The 17226-nt window shown below is 37.0% G+C and overlaps 1 protein-coding gene across 23 annotated transcripts in view; it reads right to left on the reverse strand.

Moving 5' to 3' along the window:
- Nucleotides 1-17226, reverse strand: part of USP54 (ubiquitin specific peptidase 54) — a 132862-nt gene that overhangs the window by 48453 nt on the left and 67183 nt on the right. For 9 of the 23 annotated variants that reach the window (XM_045040161.1, XM_045040158.1, XM_045040163.1 and 6 more), the window contains 3 exons: nt 13807-14379; nt 13391-13432; nt 10116-10208 (listed from right to left, as the gene is read on the reverse strand). In XM_045040161.1, the coding sequence (XP_044896096.1) occupies nt 10116-10208; nt 13391-13432; nt 13807-13953 (282 nt within the window). In that variant the 5' untranslated portion in view covers nt 13954-14379. Of the gene's footprint in view, nt 1-10115; nt 10209-13390; nt 13433-13806; nt 14641-17226 lie in introns of those variants that run through there. The other 14 variants (XM_045040168.1, XM_045040166.1, XM_045040165.1 and 11 more) reach the window with 6 other exon arrangements.

Here is a 17226-nt window from a genome sequence, read left to right on the forward strand (position 1 = left end):
TAGTAACACTAGATGGGAATAAATTTGGAGATTCAGAAGGGACAGAGTAATTAGCCCACAAATCTTTTTGTTAAGTCAGAGTTGAAACGCATTGTGGCTCAAAATAAGAAGACACACTGACAAATTATTTTTAATGAAAGCGATCATTAATAATTTGCATGCAAAATTTTGAGGCTGAAATTAGGTTAGCAACTTAGTATCAAGTAATGCAGAAAAATAACCCAATATATTTTTACAGGACCAAATGGATTATCCTAAATATTACGTATAAACCTCCAAAAAGCAATTATAAGCTCTAGATACAACATACACTATGGTACCTGGTGAAGGTCACAAGGCACAAGAACATTGACAAACATTCAGACAGCAGAAGAAAAAGTAAAAACATTAAACAAAAGGTGTTCACATAAGACCAACAGTAAAAGCATTTTAAAGATTGGTGCAAGGTAAACTAAAAAGTGGAGAAAAAAAAACCAGGGATACACATCTTCCAGCCAGACTTAGAAGGGCAAATCCTTCATCCAAAACATTAGATTAAGGGAAAGTTGGCTAGCTTTTGATTTATCTAGGAACATGTGTGTGTCTCTTTTTTGTTCTTAACATTGAGTTCTAGAGCTAAACAATTATGTTCCAACATAAAAGAATTCTGACTTTATAGAATGAGCAAGTGCTGATAGAGTACCTCAAATACAGGAATTTTGGAGTTTTGGGTTTTGAAAAATATCTATGAAATTAAAATTTTACATTTGAAACTTAGCATTAAAGAATGCAAACAGGTCACCAAGTACCAGCAAAAAGGAATTCTTACTTGCTTCACCAAACATTCATCTAATTTTTAAACAGGAGACAGAGAAAAAATGGGACTTAAATATACTGAATTACACCCACACTGGGACACCACAAAGTTAACATGTAACTTAATTGTAGGATACCAGATAACTGCTCTGCTTGACAGAATCCCAGGCTTTGACTCTTCAGCAGATCTTCCCATCATCAACTCCTCCCGACCCCCACCACACACATACACCTCACCCTTCCTTAACTAAATTTGGCATAAAGCAGCCTATATTAAGTAGACCTACTAAAAAAAGTGTAAACCCAAAAGTCACGATGAAAATCTCAAGTAGAACAAGAGAGAGAGCACAAAAGACAAAAAGAAAAAAGTGAAGAAAAAGGCAAGTACACAAAACTCTGTAACTAAAATCCAAGGACTACTAAAAGAATATATGAACCCAGAAAAGTTACATATTTATATTATGGTGCAAGCACTATAAGGAATACCAACGGGGAAGAAAAGCTGAGCCACCTTTCCAAAAACTCATTCAGCCATGCTAAATACTGTTAAGTAAAACAATCATGGTTCTAGATAGAGGTAACATTTTTAAAACTTCATTAAGAAGATATGTTTCTGAAATGGAATTCTGAAAGGACTAGATGTGGTTTTATTTTAAAGGGATGTGTTGTTTATTGTTATGTTATTGTTTTGGGTGCTAAGGGATCCAGGCAAAGTGAATAACATCTGCAATGTAGTCATAGGAAGTACACCATCTGCTGTCATAGCTGAAATGTAGAGTGCCTCAGGAAGGAAAGGAAGGGGAAAAAAAGTATGAAACTAGTTTTTTAAATGCCTATAAGTATACATTTTTAAGTGATTTAAGAAATAATTGGGAGCCACTTCAAGGTTATAAGAAAGGAGTAACTTCAAGATAGCACTCCAGCACATTCTTAGGTTAAAACAAATGAAATAGGATGATACTAGAGATAGAGAGGCAACTTAGGGGTCTGGAAAAAAAATATTTTTACTATATGTGAACAGAAAGACTTATTACTAGAAATATCACTGACCAAAGAGGAGGCATAAAGAGAAATGACAACCTCTGTGATGCAATTTCCAATTTTTCTCTTTACAATTCAATGTGCTTTTCTAAAATGACTGTAGTACTTTCCTATACTTGTAATAAAAATCCTCCTTTAGGGGCACCTGGGTGGCTCAGTCGGTTGAGTGCCAACTTCGCTCAGGTCATGATCTCACAGTGGGTTGGAGCTCCACGTTGGGCTCTGGGCTGATGACAGCTCAGAACCTGGAGCCTGCTTCCGATTCTGTGTCTCCCTCTCTCTGCCCCTCCCCCACTCATGCTCTGTGTGTGTCTCTCTCTCTCTCAAAACTAAATACACATTAAAAAAAAAAATCATCCTTTAAATAAAAAACAAGTCGGGATGACTGGGTGGCTCAGTCGGTTCAGCATTGACTTTGGCTCAGGTCATGATCTCATGATTTGTGGGTTCAAGCCCCATGTCAGGTCTGTGCTGAGAGCTCAGAGCCTGGAGCCTGTTTCAGATTCTGTGTCTCATTCTCTCTCCACCCCTCCTCCACTTGTGTTCTCTTTCTGTCTCTCAAAAATAAATAAATGTAGGGGCGCCTGGGTGGCGCAGTCAGTTAAGCGTCCGACTTCAGCCAGGTCACGATCTCGCGGTCCATGGGTTCGAGCCCCGCGTCAGGCTCTGGGCTGATGGCTCAGAGCCTGGAGCCTGTTTCCGATTCTGTGTCTCCCTCTCTCTCTGCCCCTCCCCCATTCATGCTCTCTCTGTCCCAAAAATAAATAAACGTTGAAAAAAACATTTTAAATAAATAAATAAATGTAAAAAAAAAATTTTTTTAATAAAAAACAAGCATGATGTATATATTTAGCCAAAGAATAAAAAGAAATGCCCATGTGTCCAACAACCAATTTAAGAAATGAAAAACTTAATGAGTGCGAAACTCCCCAGTTGATTATAATCTCCTCCCCTCCAGGGATAACCACTGTCCTGAATTTTATGAAAATCATTCCCTCTTTCTCACATATATGTATCCCTGAACAACATGTTGTTTAGTTCTGCCCATTTTTACTTTGTATATAAATGGAATCATAGTTTATACAATCTTCTGTGACTTGCTTCACTGTAATGTTTTTGTGATTAATCCAAGCTGATATATGTAGCTACAGGTTATTCATGTTCACTACTACAATGTTTTACTTTAGGAATAAACCATAATTTTTAAACCTATTCTATTATATTCTATTATAGTTGGAATGGGTTGTTTCCATTTTTCTATAATCACAAAAACACTACTTTGGACATTCTCAAATATATCTTCTGATATGTATATACAAGGAAGTTTTCTACAATGTGTATCTAGGAGTAGAATTACTGAATGGTAGGGTATATGCTACTTCAATTTTACCTGAAAAATGTAATGACAAAATATTTCCCTAAGTAGTGGTATCAATTTATATTCCAACCAGCAAGTGTATATAAGTTATTATTCCACCTTTCGGGTAACAATTTTATCCAATTTTAAATTTTCTATTAATCTAAAGGGTATTGATTTACTTTAATTCCTTTTTTTCTCTTTTTTTAAAAAGTCATCTATTTATTCTGAGAGAAAGAGAGAGAGAGAGAGAGAGAAAAAAACGCATGCACACATGTGCACACAAGTGGGGGAAGAGCACAAAGAGAGAGAGAGAGAGAGAGAGAGAGAGAGAGAGAGAGAGAGAGAGAGAATCTCAAACAGGCTCACACTGTCAGCACTGAGCCCAACAAGGGGCTTGAACCCACAAGCCGTGAGACCATGACCTGAGCCGAAAATCAAGAGACAGATGCTTAACCGACTGAGCCACCGGGCATCCCTGGTTGACATTTCTTAGATTACTTGGAAGGATAAGAATCTTTCATATTCTTAAAGATCTTTTGGGTTTCTTGTACTGAGAAATGCCTGTTTATGTGTTTTTCCCATTTTCCCACTGACTCCATTATCTTTTACTTATTCTTTATAGGAGTTCTCTGGGGAGTTCTATGCTGCATACCAATCCTTTGTGGGATATATAATTTATTGCCGATATTTCCTCCTGGCGTGTAGCCTTGGGTCTTACCCTCTACTAGAGTCTTCTGATGAACAGAAGTTCTTGAATTTTCTGTAGTAAAATGTTATAAATTCTTTTTAGTATTTTTTATGTCTTATTTAATAAATCCTGTCTATCCCTGAGGTCATGCTATTCTTTCATATTTTCTTCTAAAACTTAAAGTTTTCCTTCCAGATGCCTAGGTGGCTTAATTGGTTAAGTGTCCAACTCTTGATTTTGGCTCAGGTCATGATAACGGTTAGTGAGTTCAAGCCCCTCATTGGGCTCTGTGCTGACAGTATGGAGCCTGCTTGGGATTTCTCTCCTTCTCTCTCTCTCTCTCTCTCTCTCTCTCTGCACCCCCCCCCCCCACAATCTCTCTCTCTCTCTAAAAATAAATAAACTTTTAAAAAAGTTTTCTTTCACATTTTAGTTCTCAGCTCAGTTGAAATTCATACTTTTGGTAATAATATGACATAGGGATCTAATTTACTTTTCTTTTTTCTATACAGATAACCAATTACCTAATCATCATTTGTTGAAAAGTCCACTTTCTCCTTTGATTCACAGGACAAGCAGCTAGTTTCCACATATGTATTTCTGAACTTTTGATTTTGTTCCACTGACTTATTAGTCATACTGTGTTGACAGCACATTGTCTTAATTAATATAGTTTTATAAGCCTTGATATCTGATAAAGTAGCATAGTCATTAGTACTTTTGCCAAATATTTCTGGTTCTTCCCTCTCCCCAGGATTCTGATAGGATCACACTTCCTGGCCCTTTTAGGATTCACTGGAGCCGTATGATTAGTTCGAGTCTGTGATCTCTGAGCAGAAGAGATATGCTGAACATTCAACTGCCTGTGCAAAAACCTCCAGAGCTCTTTTTCCCTCTGCCTTGGCCAATAGTCAACTTGGCACCTGCATTCCTTAGTGACTATAATCAGTAGGGTTTCCTACTAAACTGCAGTGGACAAGTAATGGGAATGGAAAATAAATCTTTTGTATATTTATCACTGAGATTTTAGTTTGCTACCAAAACATAACTTAGTCTACTCTGACACACAAGGCAAGTCATTCATTTTGTTATTATCCTTCAAGAATGTTCTGTCTTGGGGGCGCCTGGATGGCTCAGCTGGTTCAGCATCCGACTCGGTTTCAGCTCAGGTCATGATCTCAGGATCATGAGATCAAGCCCCATGTGGGGCTCTGCACTGAGCATGGAGCCTGCTTAAGATTCTCTCTCTCTCTCTCTCTCTCTCTCTCTCTCTCTCTCTCTCTCTCTCTCTCTCTCCAATTAAAAAAAAGAATGTCATATCTATTCTTCCCTGTTTGTCATAAGAATTTCAGAATCAAATTTTCTAAACTTCCAGGACAAACTTGCTGGTCAGAATATACATTAGTATCACCACACTGGAAAACATACGGAAATACTGGAAAACAGTTGATATTATAAAATTAAAAAAAAAAAACTGAAGATATACATATCCTATGATTCTAGTAATTTCATTCCTGGGCAAATATGCAAGAGAAATATGTATGCATGTGTAAATATAAATAAGAATGTTCTTGGCAATATTGCTCATTAAAAATTAAAAACTGTAAATAATCCAAATGACTACCAGCTATAGAATAGATAAACAAACTGGCTTATTTACGCAATGAAATACCATATGATAATGAAGATGAACAAAGTCAACCTGCACATAACAATATGATGATCTTATTAACATACTGCTGCACTAAAGAAGACATACACGCACACACACACACACACCCACACAGATTCATTTAGAATGATTCCAATTACAATAAATTTCAAAAACAGGTAATTTTTAAATTCAATTGTTTAAGAATAGATACATAGGCAGTAAACTATCAGGTAAAACAAGAAAGTGATTATCACAAACATTAGAAAACTGGCTACCCCTGGGAGAAAGGAGGAGACGTGATTGAGAAAGAAGGGAGGATTCAAATGTCTATAGTACAGGCAGTATTCTATTTTCACCTAAAGAGTTGTTAAAGGATGGTCACTTTGTGATTATTCATTATACTGGGTCTTTGTGAGGATTTTATATAAATGTCATATATATTTTTGTTAGATTTATTCATATCACTTTATATACTGTATTACTATTTAAAAGTTTCTTTTAAATTGCATTTTCTATTAGTTGCTCGTATATTAAAATGCAATTGAATATTATACCTTGATCTTACAGGCAACAACCTGCTAAATTCTTATTGGTTCTATTGATATCTTAGTAGATGCTTTGGGATTTTTTTTAACAGCCAATCATATCATCTGCAAATAATGATAACTTTGTTTCTTCCTTCCTAATCTCTATCTTTCCTTTTGTCTTATTATGCTGACTAGAACTAGTTCAATGATGAATCAAATTATTTCATATTCTATACAAATATTTTTAAAGTAGCGAAGAAAAAAGAGACATTCCAGGTGCTGATGATCCATCCCAGATTTACTCTTCTACTCAGCATCCCTTCTCTTCTCTTGGAAAATAAAGCCCTCTGGCACAAAAACAGACACATAGACCAATGGAATAGAATAGAAACCCCAGAACTAGACCCACAAACGTATGGCCAACTAATCTTTGACAAAGCAGGAAAGAACATCCAATGGAAAAAAGACAGTCTCTTTAACAAATGGTGCTGGGAGAACTGGACAGCAACATGCAAAAGGTTGAAACTAGACCACTTTCTCACACCATTCACAAAAATAAACTCAACATGGATAAAGGACCTGAATGTGAGACAGGAAACCATCAAAACCCTAGAGGAGAAAGCAGGAAAAGACCTCTCTGACCTCAGCCGTAGCAATCTCTTACTCGACACATCCCCAAAGGCAAGGGAATTAAAAGCAACAATGAATTACTGGGACCTTATGAAGATAAAAAGCTTCTGCACAGCAAAGGAAACAACCAACAAAACTAAAAGGCAACCAACGGAATGGGAAAAGATATTTGCAAATGACATATCGGACAAAGGGCTAGTATCCAAAATCTATAAAGAGCTCACCAAACTCCACACCCAAAAAACAAATAACCCAGTGAAGAAATGGGCAGAAAACATGAATAGACACTTCTCTAAAGAAGACATCCGGATGGCCAACAGGCACATGAAAAGATGCTCAACGTCGCTCCTTATCAAGGAAATACAAATCAAAACCACACTCAGATATCACCTCACGCCAGTCAGAGTGGCCAAAATGAACAAATCAGGAGATTATAGATGCTGGCGAGGATGTGGAGACACGGGAACCCTCTTGCACTGTTGGTGGGAATGCAAATTGGTGCAGCCACTCTGGAAAACAGTGTGGAGGTTCCTCAGAAAATTAAAAATAGACCTACCCTATGACCCAGCAGTAGCACTGCTAGGAATTTACCCAAGGGATACAGGAGTACTGATGCATAGGGGCACTTGTACCCCAATGTTTATAGCAGTACTCTCAACAATAGCCAAATTGTGGAAAGAGCCTAAATGTCCATCAACTGATGAATGAATAAAGAAATTGTGGTTTATATACACAATGGAGTACTACATGGCAATGAGAAAGAATGAAATATGGCCTTTTGTAGCAACGTGGATGGAACTGGAGAGTGTGATGCTAAGTGAAATAAGCCATACAGAGAAAGACAGATACCATATGGTTTTATTCTTATGTGGATCCTGAGAAACTCAACAGAAACCCATGGGGGAGGGGAAGGAAAAAAAAAAAAAAGAGGTTAGAGTGGGAGACAGCCAAAGCATAAGAGACTCTTAAAAACTGAGAACAAACTGAGGGTTGACGTGGGGTGGGAGGGAGGGGAGGGTGGGTGATGGATATTGAGAAGAACACCTTTTGGGATGAGCACTGGGTGTTGTATGGAAACCAATTTGACAATAAATTTCATATAATGAAAAAAGAAAAAAAGAAAAGAAAGCCCTCCAGGCTGGACGAAGAAATATGGTTATTCTAACAATTTAAATTTCTCAGCTGTTAGAATGAAGTTCAGCTCATCCATATTGTCAAATTAATCCATCTCACTATAAGTCTATTTATAATAAGTTTCAAATGAAGTGTACAATAATTAAAAGAATGCAAACTAGAGCTTCATTATTTAATACTTATATAGCACTGAGGGACTGAAAAGCACTTTGGGGAAAAACACCAAATTTTTAATATACTCCCAAATATAACAAAAGAAGCAGTGAAGAAAAATAAACCTAATGGATAGATGAGACAATGATGTGACGAGGAAAGTAGTAGAACTCCTTGGAGTTACGAAGATCCAAAATAGAGCCTTTGATTCCCTAAGCCCATTCACCTATCTGCCATAAGCAATTGCTTCTCTGAAAGAGTCCCAAGGTACATTCTCAGCCCTCATAAGTTAAAAAATATCTTCCTTTCTGTACTTGGGTATCCAGAAGGTGTCCCATAAAGTCTCTGGTTTTCTCCATCTTTTTTGGCTTATATAGTGATTCTAATTTATATTCTATTACCCATTTGTGCTTCTGGAAACTGAAACACAAGACTGTGACAATCAGTTCATTAGAGTCCCCTCTGGGTCAATGAAGAGGATGGTACAGTTCTAAACAAAGGCATGTGAGGGGGTCTATCATCCCTTCCTGGTACAGATGAGTGTTTCCAGTTTCAGGAGATTCTTCTACCAGGGATTTCTCCAGGATTCAAATTTCTCTAGCAAATATCTTACTTTGGCTTTTTAGTTTTTAAATGTCATGAACCAGACTTCTCTTCGATTTGCTAGCCAAAGGGCTATATATTTCTGGTTTATTTAAAATTAGAGACTGGGGCACCTGGGTGGCTCAGTCAGTTAAGCATCCGACTTTTGATGTCGGCTTAGGTCATGATCTCATGGTTGTGAGATCAAGCCCCACGTCAGGCTCTGCACCAGGTGTGGAACCTACTTAAGATTCTCTCTCTCCCTCTGCCCCTCCTCCACCCCTGCTCACACTCTGTCTCAAAAATAAATAAATAAAAATAATAAAAATTTTAAAAATAAAATTAGATACTTAATGTCGGTGTACCCTTCAGAAAATCAAGCCAAATTCCCTTGTGGATGGACTTCTGTCTGAATGGGCATAGTCAGAAATGTTACAACTTGTAAAAGATTTGCTTTTATTAAAATTCATATTTAAACTCCCCAATTAATCAATAATACATATTTTGCTAAAAGTTCCAATGCTTCCAAGGGGAAGAGAAAAAAGATGTTTGTGACCCAAGTGGTAAAACGTTCAGAAGACTCAGTCATCTCTTTCTAAAGATATATGCCCATCATGGACTTAAAATTCCAAAGTGATGCTGCTCAAAAAACGTCTTAAATCAGTTGTTGCAAATAACCAATACAACTGGGAAATTCTCCTGGATTTTTTGTTACAGTTCTTACTCCAAGATGTAAAAGCAACTAAATCAAACATATGACCACAACCAAGCATCCCTGTGACAAACCAAGAACTCAGACTTCTTGAAACTGAAAAATGACTCTGGATGTTTATCAGAACTCACACAGACTTACCTAGCCATAAATAATCCATTGTACATACAAACCAAGAAAACACAGAGAAGCTACATATTGGAAAAGCAGATAAAGTATAGAAAATGGACCTTTTATACAACCTAGTTCTTCCTCTATAGTAGCATACCTAAAATCTCTGAGTCAGAAATCTCTCACTTTCTGCTATTTTCTTTGTCTTTCAATGAATCCTCAGGTTTCATTTTATTCAGAAATGAAAAACTTGAGAGTCAGATGATGGGGTCAAGAACAGGTATAAGGAATCTATTAAATGTGGTAATGGGAAACATTTAGGGAATGGGAAAATTTTAGTACTGGCTTTTCTCAATAGGAAGAGTTTGTTGTTAAATTTAGCTTTAACAAACAATAGCTAATTCCACTAAAAACACTTGGTTGTTTATTCTTTCAAAATAAAAATTTAGAATTAGCTCTTCAGGTAAATACTCCAAGTCTAAGCACATCTCAATAGTATCCTATCACATTAAATAGAGCTGTATGGGCAAGAAAGTTCAGAAAAACAGACTACCTAAGCCAAGTAACAATTCTCTGAAGCAAGCAAAACTGATCACATCATCTTTCGCACTAAGCCACACGCAAATAATTCAGTAAGAAATTCTTTAGCATCCCCTGATTAAATTGCCTCAATATTGATCATCTGGCAGCCTAATGGTAGTGAGAAGAAACAGATTTGAAGAACTTACCTTCAGAGCACAAAAGATGCAGGAATCTCCCATGCACTTGTGAGTTGTAAGCTGCCTAAAGCTACGTCGGAAGATGTCCAAGTGCCATAAAACCTGTCAATAAAAAAAGGGGAAATACTTCAGTACTTTATAAGAAGACTCCATTTGATCTTAAATTCAAGAATTCAAGCAAACATAGGTAATGACTTCTGAATATATCTTTATTCCCAAGAGAAAACTCATTCTAGTATATTAAAACAAATGCCAAAAAGGGTGAGTTAGCTAACGCAAGGGACAGAAGACTATATTCTGAAAAATACATTACTTTGAAAATGAAGGTCACACAGACAAAATAATGTATAACATACATCAAATGTGATCTTGAAGGGGAAATTTATGGGCTAAAAGCTGCAGAATAAGGGTTTACTTTAATTGTCCACACAAGAAACAATTTTTTTTTTTGGAACAAACTTGTTTTTTGAAGTATAGTTGATACATGTACATTAGTTTCAGGGATACAACATAGTAATTCCACAAGTTTATACGTTATGCTGTGCTCACCAACACAAGTGTAGCTGACATCTGTCATTATACAACACTATCACAATACCACTGACTATCTTCCCTATGCTGTGCCTTTTATTCCCAAGATATTTTTTTTTTTTAAGATTTTTTAAAAAGGAATCTCCACACCCAAGGTGGGGCTGAAACTTACAAGATCAAGAGTCACATGATCTACAGCCAGCCAGCCAGGTGTCCCTCCTCATGACTTTTTCATTTCATAACTAGAAGCCTGTATCTCCCACTCCCCTTCACCCATTTGCCCATCCCCCTCATCACCCTCCCCTCTGACAACCACCAGTTTGTTCTCTATATTTATAGGTCTGATTCTGCTTTTTGTTTGTTTATTCATTTGTTTTGTTTTTTAGATCCCACATATAAGTGAAATCATATGGTATTTGAAACCTTATTTAGAAGCTTGAATTATAGTGTGGAATTTTGTCTTTGTTGGATTTCTCAATTTTTGGACCTTTCTGAGAGATGTGTGTTCCTCATGTCAACAGATTAAAAAAATGGTAATATCAACAGTGATAAATCATGTTCATAGTATGTAACCTAAATATGATATGATGAGAATGGCACTTTATTTTTATGGTCTTCTTCTCAAAAACCTATAACCCCAGTCTCACAATGAGAAAAATATCAAACAAATTCCAATAGTGGGACATACAACAAAATACTTGATTAGTACTACTCCTCAAAACTATCAAGATCATCAAAAACAAGGAAATTTTGTGAAAGAGAGCCAAGAAAAGCCTAAGGAGACATGACAAGCAAATGTAACTGTGGTATCCTGGATGGGATCCTGGAACAGAAGAAGATGCTAAGCAAAAACTAAGGAAATTTGAATAAACTATGGACTTTAATTAAAAGATAAATGATGTAATATATAGCCTAATGCCTTAGGATGTTCCTCTTGCTTGGGTAACATTTTTTAATTAAGTTTATTTATTTTGAGAGAGGGAGAGAGCATGCACACAAACAGGTGAGGAACAGAGAGGACAGACAGAATCCCAAGCAGGCTCTGCACCATCAGTGCACAGCCCAATGTGGGGCTCGAATACACGAACCATGAGATAATGGATCAGAGCCAAGATCAAGAGTCTGACACTTAACCGACTGCGCCACCCAGGCACCTCTTGCTTGGGAAACATTTAAATGGCATCATATATGAAAAGGCACTATGCCTCCGGAGCCCCATACAAAGCACAGCTCTGGAGCTTCTTCTTACTTATGTGTCTTCAAGGTACATATTCCAAAAGTTCTTGGAAATACACTATACTCCCAAATAAGTAACACCTTTTTATAATAAACACAGTTGGTTCAACACATCTGTGGCCAACATAGCATTCATATCAAAAGTCAGAATATTAGTTCATAGAAACAATTATTTTCAACTTGTAACGTGATTATAACAGGCACTCCAAAACCATCAATGACACAATCTTTAAGTACATAGAAGTGTGTGTGAGTGTGTGTGTGTGTGTGTGTGTGTGTGTGTGTGCCAGTATGTGTCCATATGGTGCTGGGAATTAGAACAGAAAGCCATAAATATTATTGTTTTAATACAGATAGAACATACAGAAAGAAACAGAATTATAAAAACAGGACGATGGCCAGAAAGGAGGTAAACACACACACACACACACACACACACACACACACACACACACACACACACCTATATCAATACCTTTTTTTGCCTGCTTCTAAATTTAAAAAGTATTATTAGTTTATGCAATGTCACTCAAAAACTCATATGCATCATCTGGGGAAAAAAAAACCGAACCAACCCCACCCAACTGCATGAAATTTACAGTAGTAATTAGGGAATATAGTTAAACTCTTTCTCTAGGCTTGACAGCATAGAATTTTTTAGTGTTTTCAAATAAAAATTTGAAAACAGAGAGAGAATATGAAACTTTATTACATAAATAAGCTTAGCAAAATTCTCATATTATAAATGAGTAAACTGAAATACTATTACCTGTACAAGGTCACAGAGCTAGTCTACAGACAAACTAAAACTAGAATCCAAGTTTCCTAATTCATAAGTTAGTACTTTTTATTTTTGTTTTTTTAAGTATTTACTTTTGAGAGTGTGTGAGTGGAGGGTTGGGGGGGACAGAGGATCCTAACCAGGCTCTGCACTGACAGCAGCAGGCCCAATGTGTGGCTCGAACTCATGAACTGTGAGATCATGACCTGAGCCAAAGTCGGATGCTCAACTGACTGAGCCACCCAGGCACCCCAGTCCAGTACTTTTCACACCAAATACATTGTCTTGGTTTTTCTTCTATCATAGCAAGATATTTTCTCATTATATCTGAAGCATAAAACTAATATTTTACCAAGTTAATTATCTTGGATGGCAAATTCAATTTACTTTTACTCTGAGAAGCAGAAAAGAAGGGAAAGTAATTACTTGAAAGTTAGGCCAAAAGGAATGAACTTAACATTCTATGGGCCTGACAAGGCAAAGCAGACAGACAGGAAGCTCTGGGATTCTGAGATCACTAGTATGGTAAGCAACACCAAAAGGGAAAATCTGCAGTAGATAATCACACCTTAGGGGAATTTACTTTCCACTAGCTCTGTTTAAGCATATCTGTCCATACACCAATCATGAGCTACTACAAAAGAGCTCAGAGGAAGGGGATGAAGAAATGGACAAAGACTGGACTCCATTCAGTGTATGCTAAGAGCCTATATATTATAAGACAAAAGTAATGTACCTGAAAGGTCTTTGACTTGTGGAAAGAACTTTGCTTTCTTTTCTAGAGAAAAGCAAGTACAGTGATAAGACATCTTTGTCTCAAAAGAAAAAAAAAAAAAAAGCAAGAAAAAAATCAATAATCACGTATTAAGATCATTTAGTTCACGTACTTTCTTTCTCCTTCAGGCAGGTAAGTAGTAGTAGTTACACTTATTATTTCTATTATCATTATTAATCCCTTTTTCATATAAATGAGGTAATTGAGGCTCAGAGATAAGTGACTTGCCTAAAATCACACAGATAAACTTAGAAATGATCTCAGGCTGTTGACCTCAAACAAAGACCATCAAGGATTATATTTAGAGGAGCTATTGGAAGCACAGCATTTGCAACTAAAAAGTCAAAGTTCACCAAAAAGAAAGAAATTACCCTTACCTGCAGGGCACTGTTGAGGAAGCAGCTGTTTTGTCCTGGCTCATTGCTGAGACCTTTGCTGGGGGCTATGGAGGTTGAGCTTCGAGGTGTAAACATGCCTTGGACACTACCACGGCCCCCTGAAAAATAATTTCTTTTCCAAGACATTATTGTTCACAATTAGCTTGAAAACTTAGAGAAGATTTTGTATTTTTGGGGAAAGAGCTTCTGTCTGCTGAAGTCCTGATTTGTGAAAGATAATCCAGAATTCAATGAATCTGTGTTGAAATATTTTGAGTTTACAACCTTCCAAACATCATCTATGTAGCTCAAGGAACTCAGGTATCCTCTTAGATCCACATGACAGAGCCGTCCCCTATTTGCTCCAAACAATGCCCAAAATTTAACATGGCACAGTACAAACACAAACAGAGAAATCCTTAGGTATTGCGTCCTTCTATTTCTCTTGAATTGCCTCCATAAAATCGTGGTGAAGTGCCTGCAGTCCTCAACTCCAACAGAATCCAGGATCAGGGTAGGATGTATTCTTAGGCTTGTTGATGATGCTTCTTGTGGATCGAAGATTCTTTCCAACTGGAAGGAGAAGCAGACAGATAAGCAAGAATCCAATGCAACCCTCCTCGCCTTCTATTGCCTTTTCCCATCATCGTCTGAAGTAAAAACTCAAGTTCTAAACAACTGACATAGATTCCACAAAGGTAAGAAATTTTGTTTGAATTATATGGAGTTTTTGTTCTTATTGCTGCTGCTCTTTTTTTAATATGCCCCAAACAGCTTCCATCGTTCCATCTAGAACTTCAGAAAGTCTCTTCTCTTCCTCTGTGACTAGAATAGCCAGCTGTGCCAGAGAGCTTTAACAAAAAGAAAAAAAAAAAAAAAAACTAAAAGCTTGCGTCACTTAATGACTCTCCTGGCTTTGTGCTGTTCTGCCAAGATCAACGTTGCCTCACCTCTCACTATAAACTTGAAACCTTGGCAAACAATGACAAAAACAAACAAAAAATGCAAAAAAAAAACACCTTAACAACAATAAAAAGGAGAAACGCTCAAACCAAAGAGGAAAAAAAAAAGGTGTGAGTAGTTTTTCTTTCAGAGGAAATTTCTCTGAAAATTTCTAGAAGACAGTTGATCAGGACAAAACGAACACCAAATACAGTTTCCAAAATCAAGCTAACAAAAATATTACCAGGTAAACATACACCAAATTAAGAATTGGAACAGTTTCTGTTAGATATTGTGAGTAAAGAAATTTTTAGAGTTGTTTTACATGTTCATGGCTATGAAAGCCTATTTAAAGATGGGAAGGCCAAGTTATCACTCTGGGCTCTGTTCTGAGGAAATGTCCCATCTCAGAGAAATATTCATGGCAAGTAAACCATATGCCCTTAATATCATGTCCAGGAGAACTAAATCTTCTCCTGCCCTGTTTGTTTGTATGTTTCATTTTTGCCAGAGGATCAGAGAGATAATTTGGGTTACAAATAACTTAATCCTCAGATTATATCTGAGGCACTCACAATCACAGGCAATCCACTGACCAACATTACTTTTCAACTAATTAAAATTCCAGTGAGGCAACAGGGGAGAAATACCAAAGCAAACACCTTTACTAGAAGGAAATCTTCTAATCTCCAGCTTTAAGCTTCATATAAGGCTGCCATGTCCACATAAGTAAAAAATTAAGAATGTTGAGTGTTAAATTTGGTTTCTAACAGTTCCCCAAGCTTCTCCCTTCCTTACTTCCTATCATCATATGGATCACCTAAAAAAGCAAAAATGCTAAAACATCTTAATCATTCTCTGAGAAATCATCTACCATTATCCACAGTGTGTCCAGTGGAAAAACTGAGGCACAGGAACATTAAATGGTTGCATAAGACTGTTCTTTCCCTTCTCTAAATTCCCAGACTATTTATAATCTACATGTCACAATTAAAGTATTTGACTATACACTGTAGAGTCATATTATCCTCTATTTGTTTTTATTACTCTCTATTTGTTTTATATGGTATCAGTCATATATCCTGAATGACTGTATGAAATGAAATACTAACTAGTGTCAGACAACTGCTAAACACTATACTTACATTCTTTATTTATTCTTTACCTATTATGTAGGTGTTAATAGTTCCCACTTTACAGAAGAGTAGAGTGAGACTTAAAGACATTAACTTGCTCAAATCAAACTGGCAGAACGAGAATTTTTCGACTATTAAACTGTGACTTAATTATGTATTTTATCATACTATTCCAAAAGTTCCTATCACAGTGCTGGTCATAAGGAGGAACTCTAAATACTCCCTGATGACTAGCATGGCACCAAGAAGGATTCCATGTCTCCCACACAGACTAAAAGACCCTCAACTCTCTATACACACCCTCATACACACCCCATTCGAAGCTACTAAGCAACTTCCAACAAGACATGCAGCATTCCTTCAGCTCAACTGCCGCAAAGGAATGACATACCAAGCCTCCACTTTGCTCACAGCCAAAAGGACTTGGCAGACAGGTGGGGTTTCCACTATCCGCATTAGACACTTACTGAAACTCAGCCTGCCCTATGATACACACCCTTGAGTTCAGGCAGCAAAGAGGAAAAAAAAAGCAGTCACAGAAAAAAAGATTCTCAGGCTCTAAATGGCAGCATTATGTAGGGTAAGGCAATAAGCCCTCACACTTGCGTTAGGTGTGTCAGAAACTAGAGGTGAGAGCCAGAAAGAATAAGGCCAAAGGAGGCAGTAACAAATGATCCAAAGAAATACTGATGACAAAATATTTCACTTAAATTGTAGGTCCAGCACCAAACCACACAATCTTTCTACTATACCATCTACTATAGATATATAAGAAAGTCAATTAAGAGTTATACCCACATCTAACAACCTATTTTTATCTTTTTAATGTTTGTTTATTTATTTTGAGAGACACAGAGACAGCTCACATGCACGAGCGAGGAAGGGACAAAGAAAGAGGGAGAGAGAATACCAAGCAGGCTCTGCCCTGTCAGTGCAGAGCCCTACGCTGGGCTTGATCTCAGGAACCACAAGGTAATGATCTGAGCCAACCAAAAGCAAGAGCTGGAGGCTTAATGATTGTGACACCCAGACACCCCAAACAACCTATTTTTAAAAAGAACAGAACTTTAAGGCACCTGGTGGTTCAGTCAGTTAAGCACCCGACTTCAGCTCAGGTCACGATCTTGCAGTTCGTGAGTTCGAGCCCCGCATCAGGCTCTCTGGTATCAGCATGGATCCCACTTCAGATCCTCTGTTCCCCTCTCTCTCTGCCTCTCCTGCACTTACTCTCTCACTCTCTCTCAAAAAATAAAATAAACCTCTAAAAATAAATAAATAAATAAATAAGTAAACAAATAAATAAATAAAAGAACATCTTAGGTAATAAATATTCAAGTATTTA

This window comes from Felis catus, chromosome D2 (genome assembly GCF_018350175.1).
Source record: "Felis catus isolate Fca126 chromosome D2, F.catus_Fca126_mat1.0, whole genome shotgun sequence".
Taxonomy (NCBI): domain Eukaryota; kingdom Metazoa; phylum Chordata; class Mammalia; order Carnivora; family Felidae; genus Felis; species Felis catus.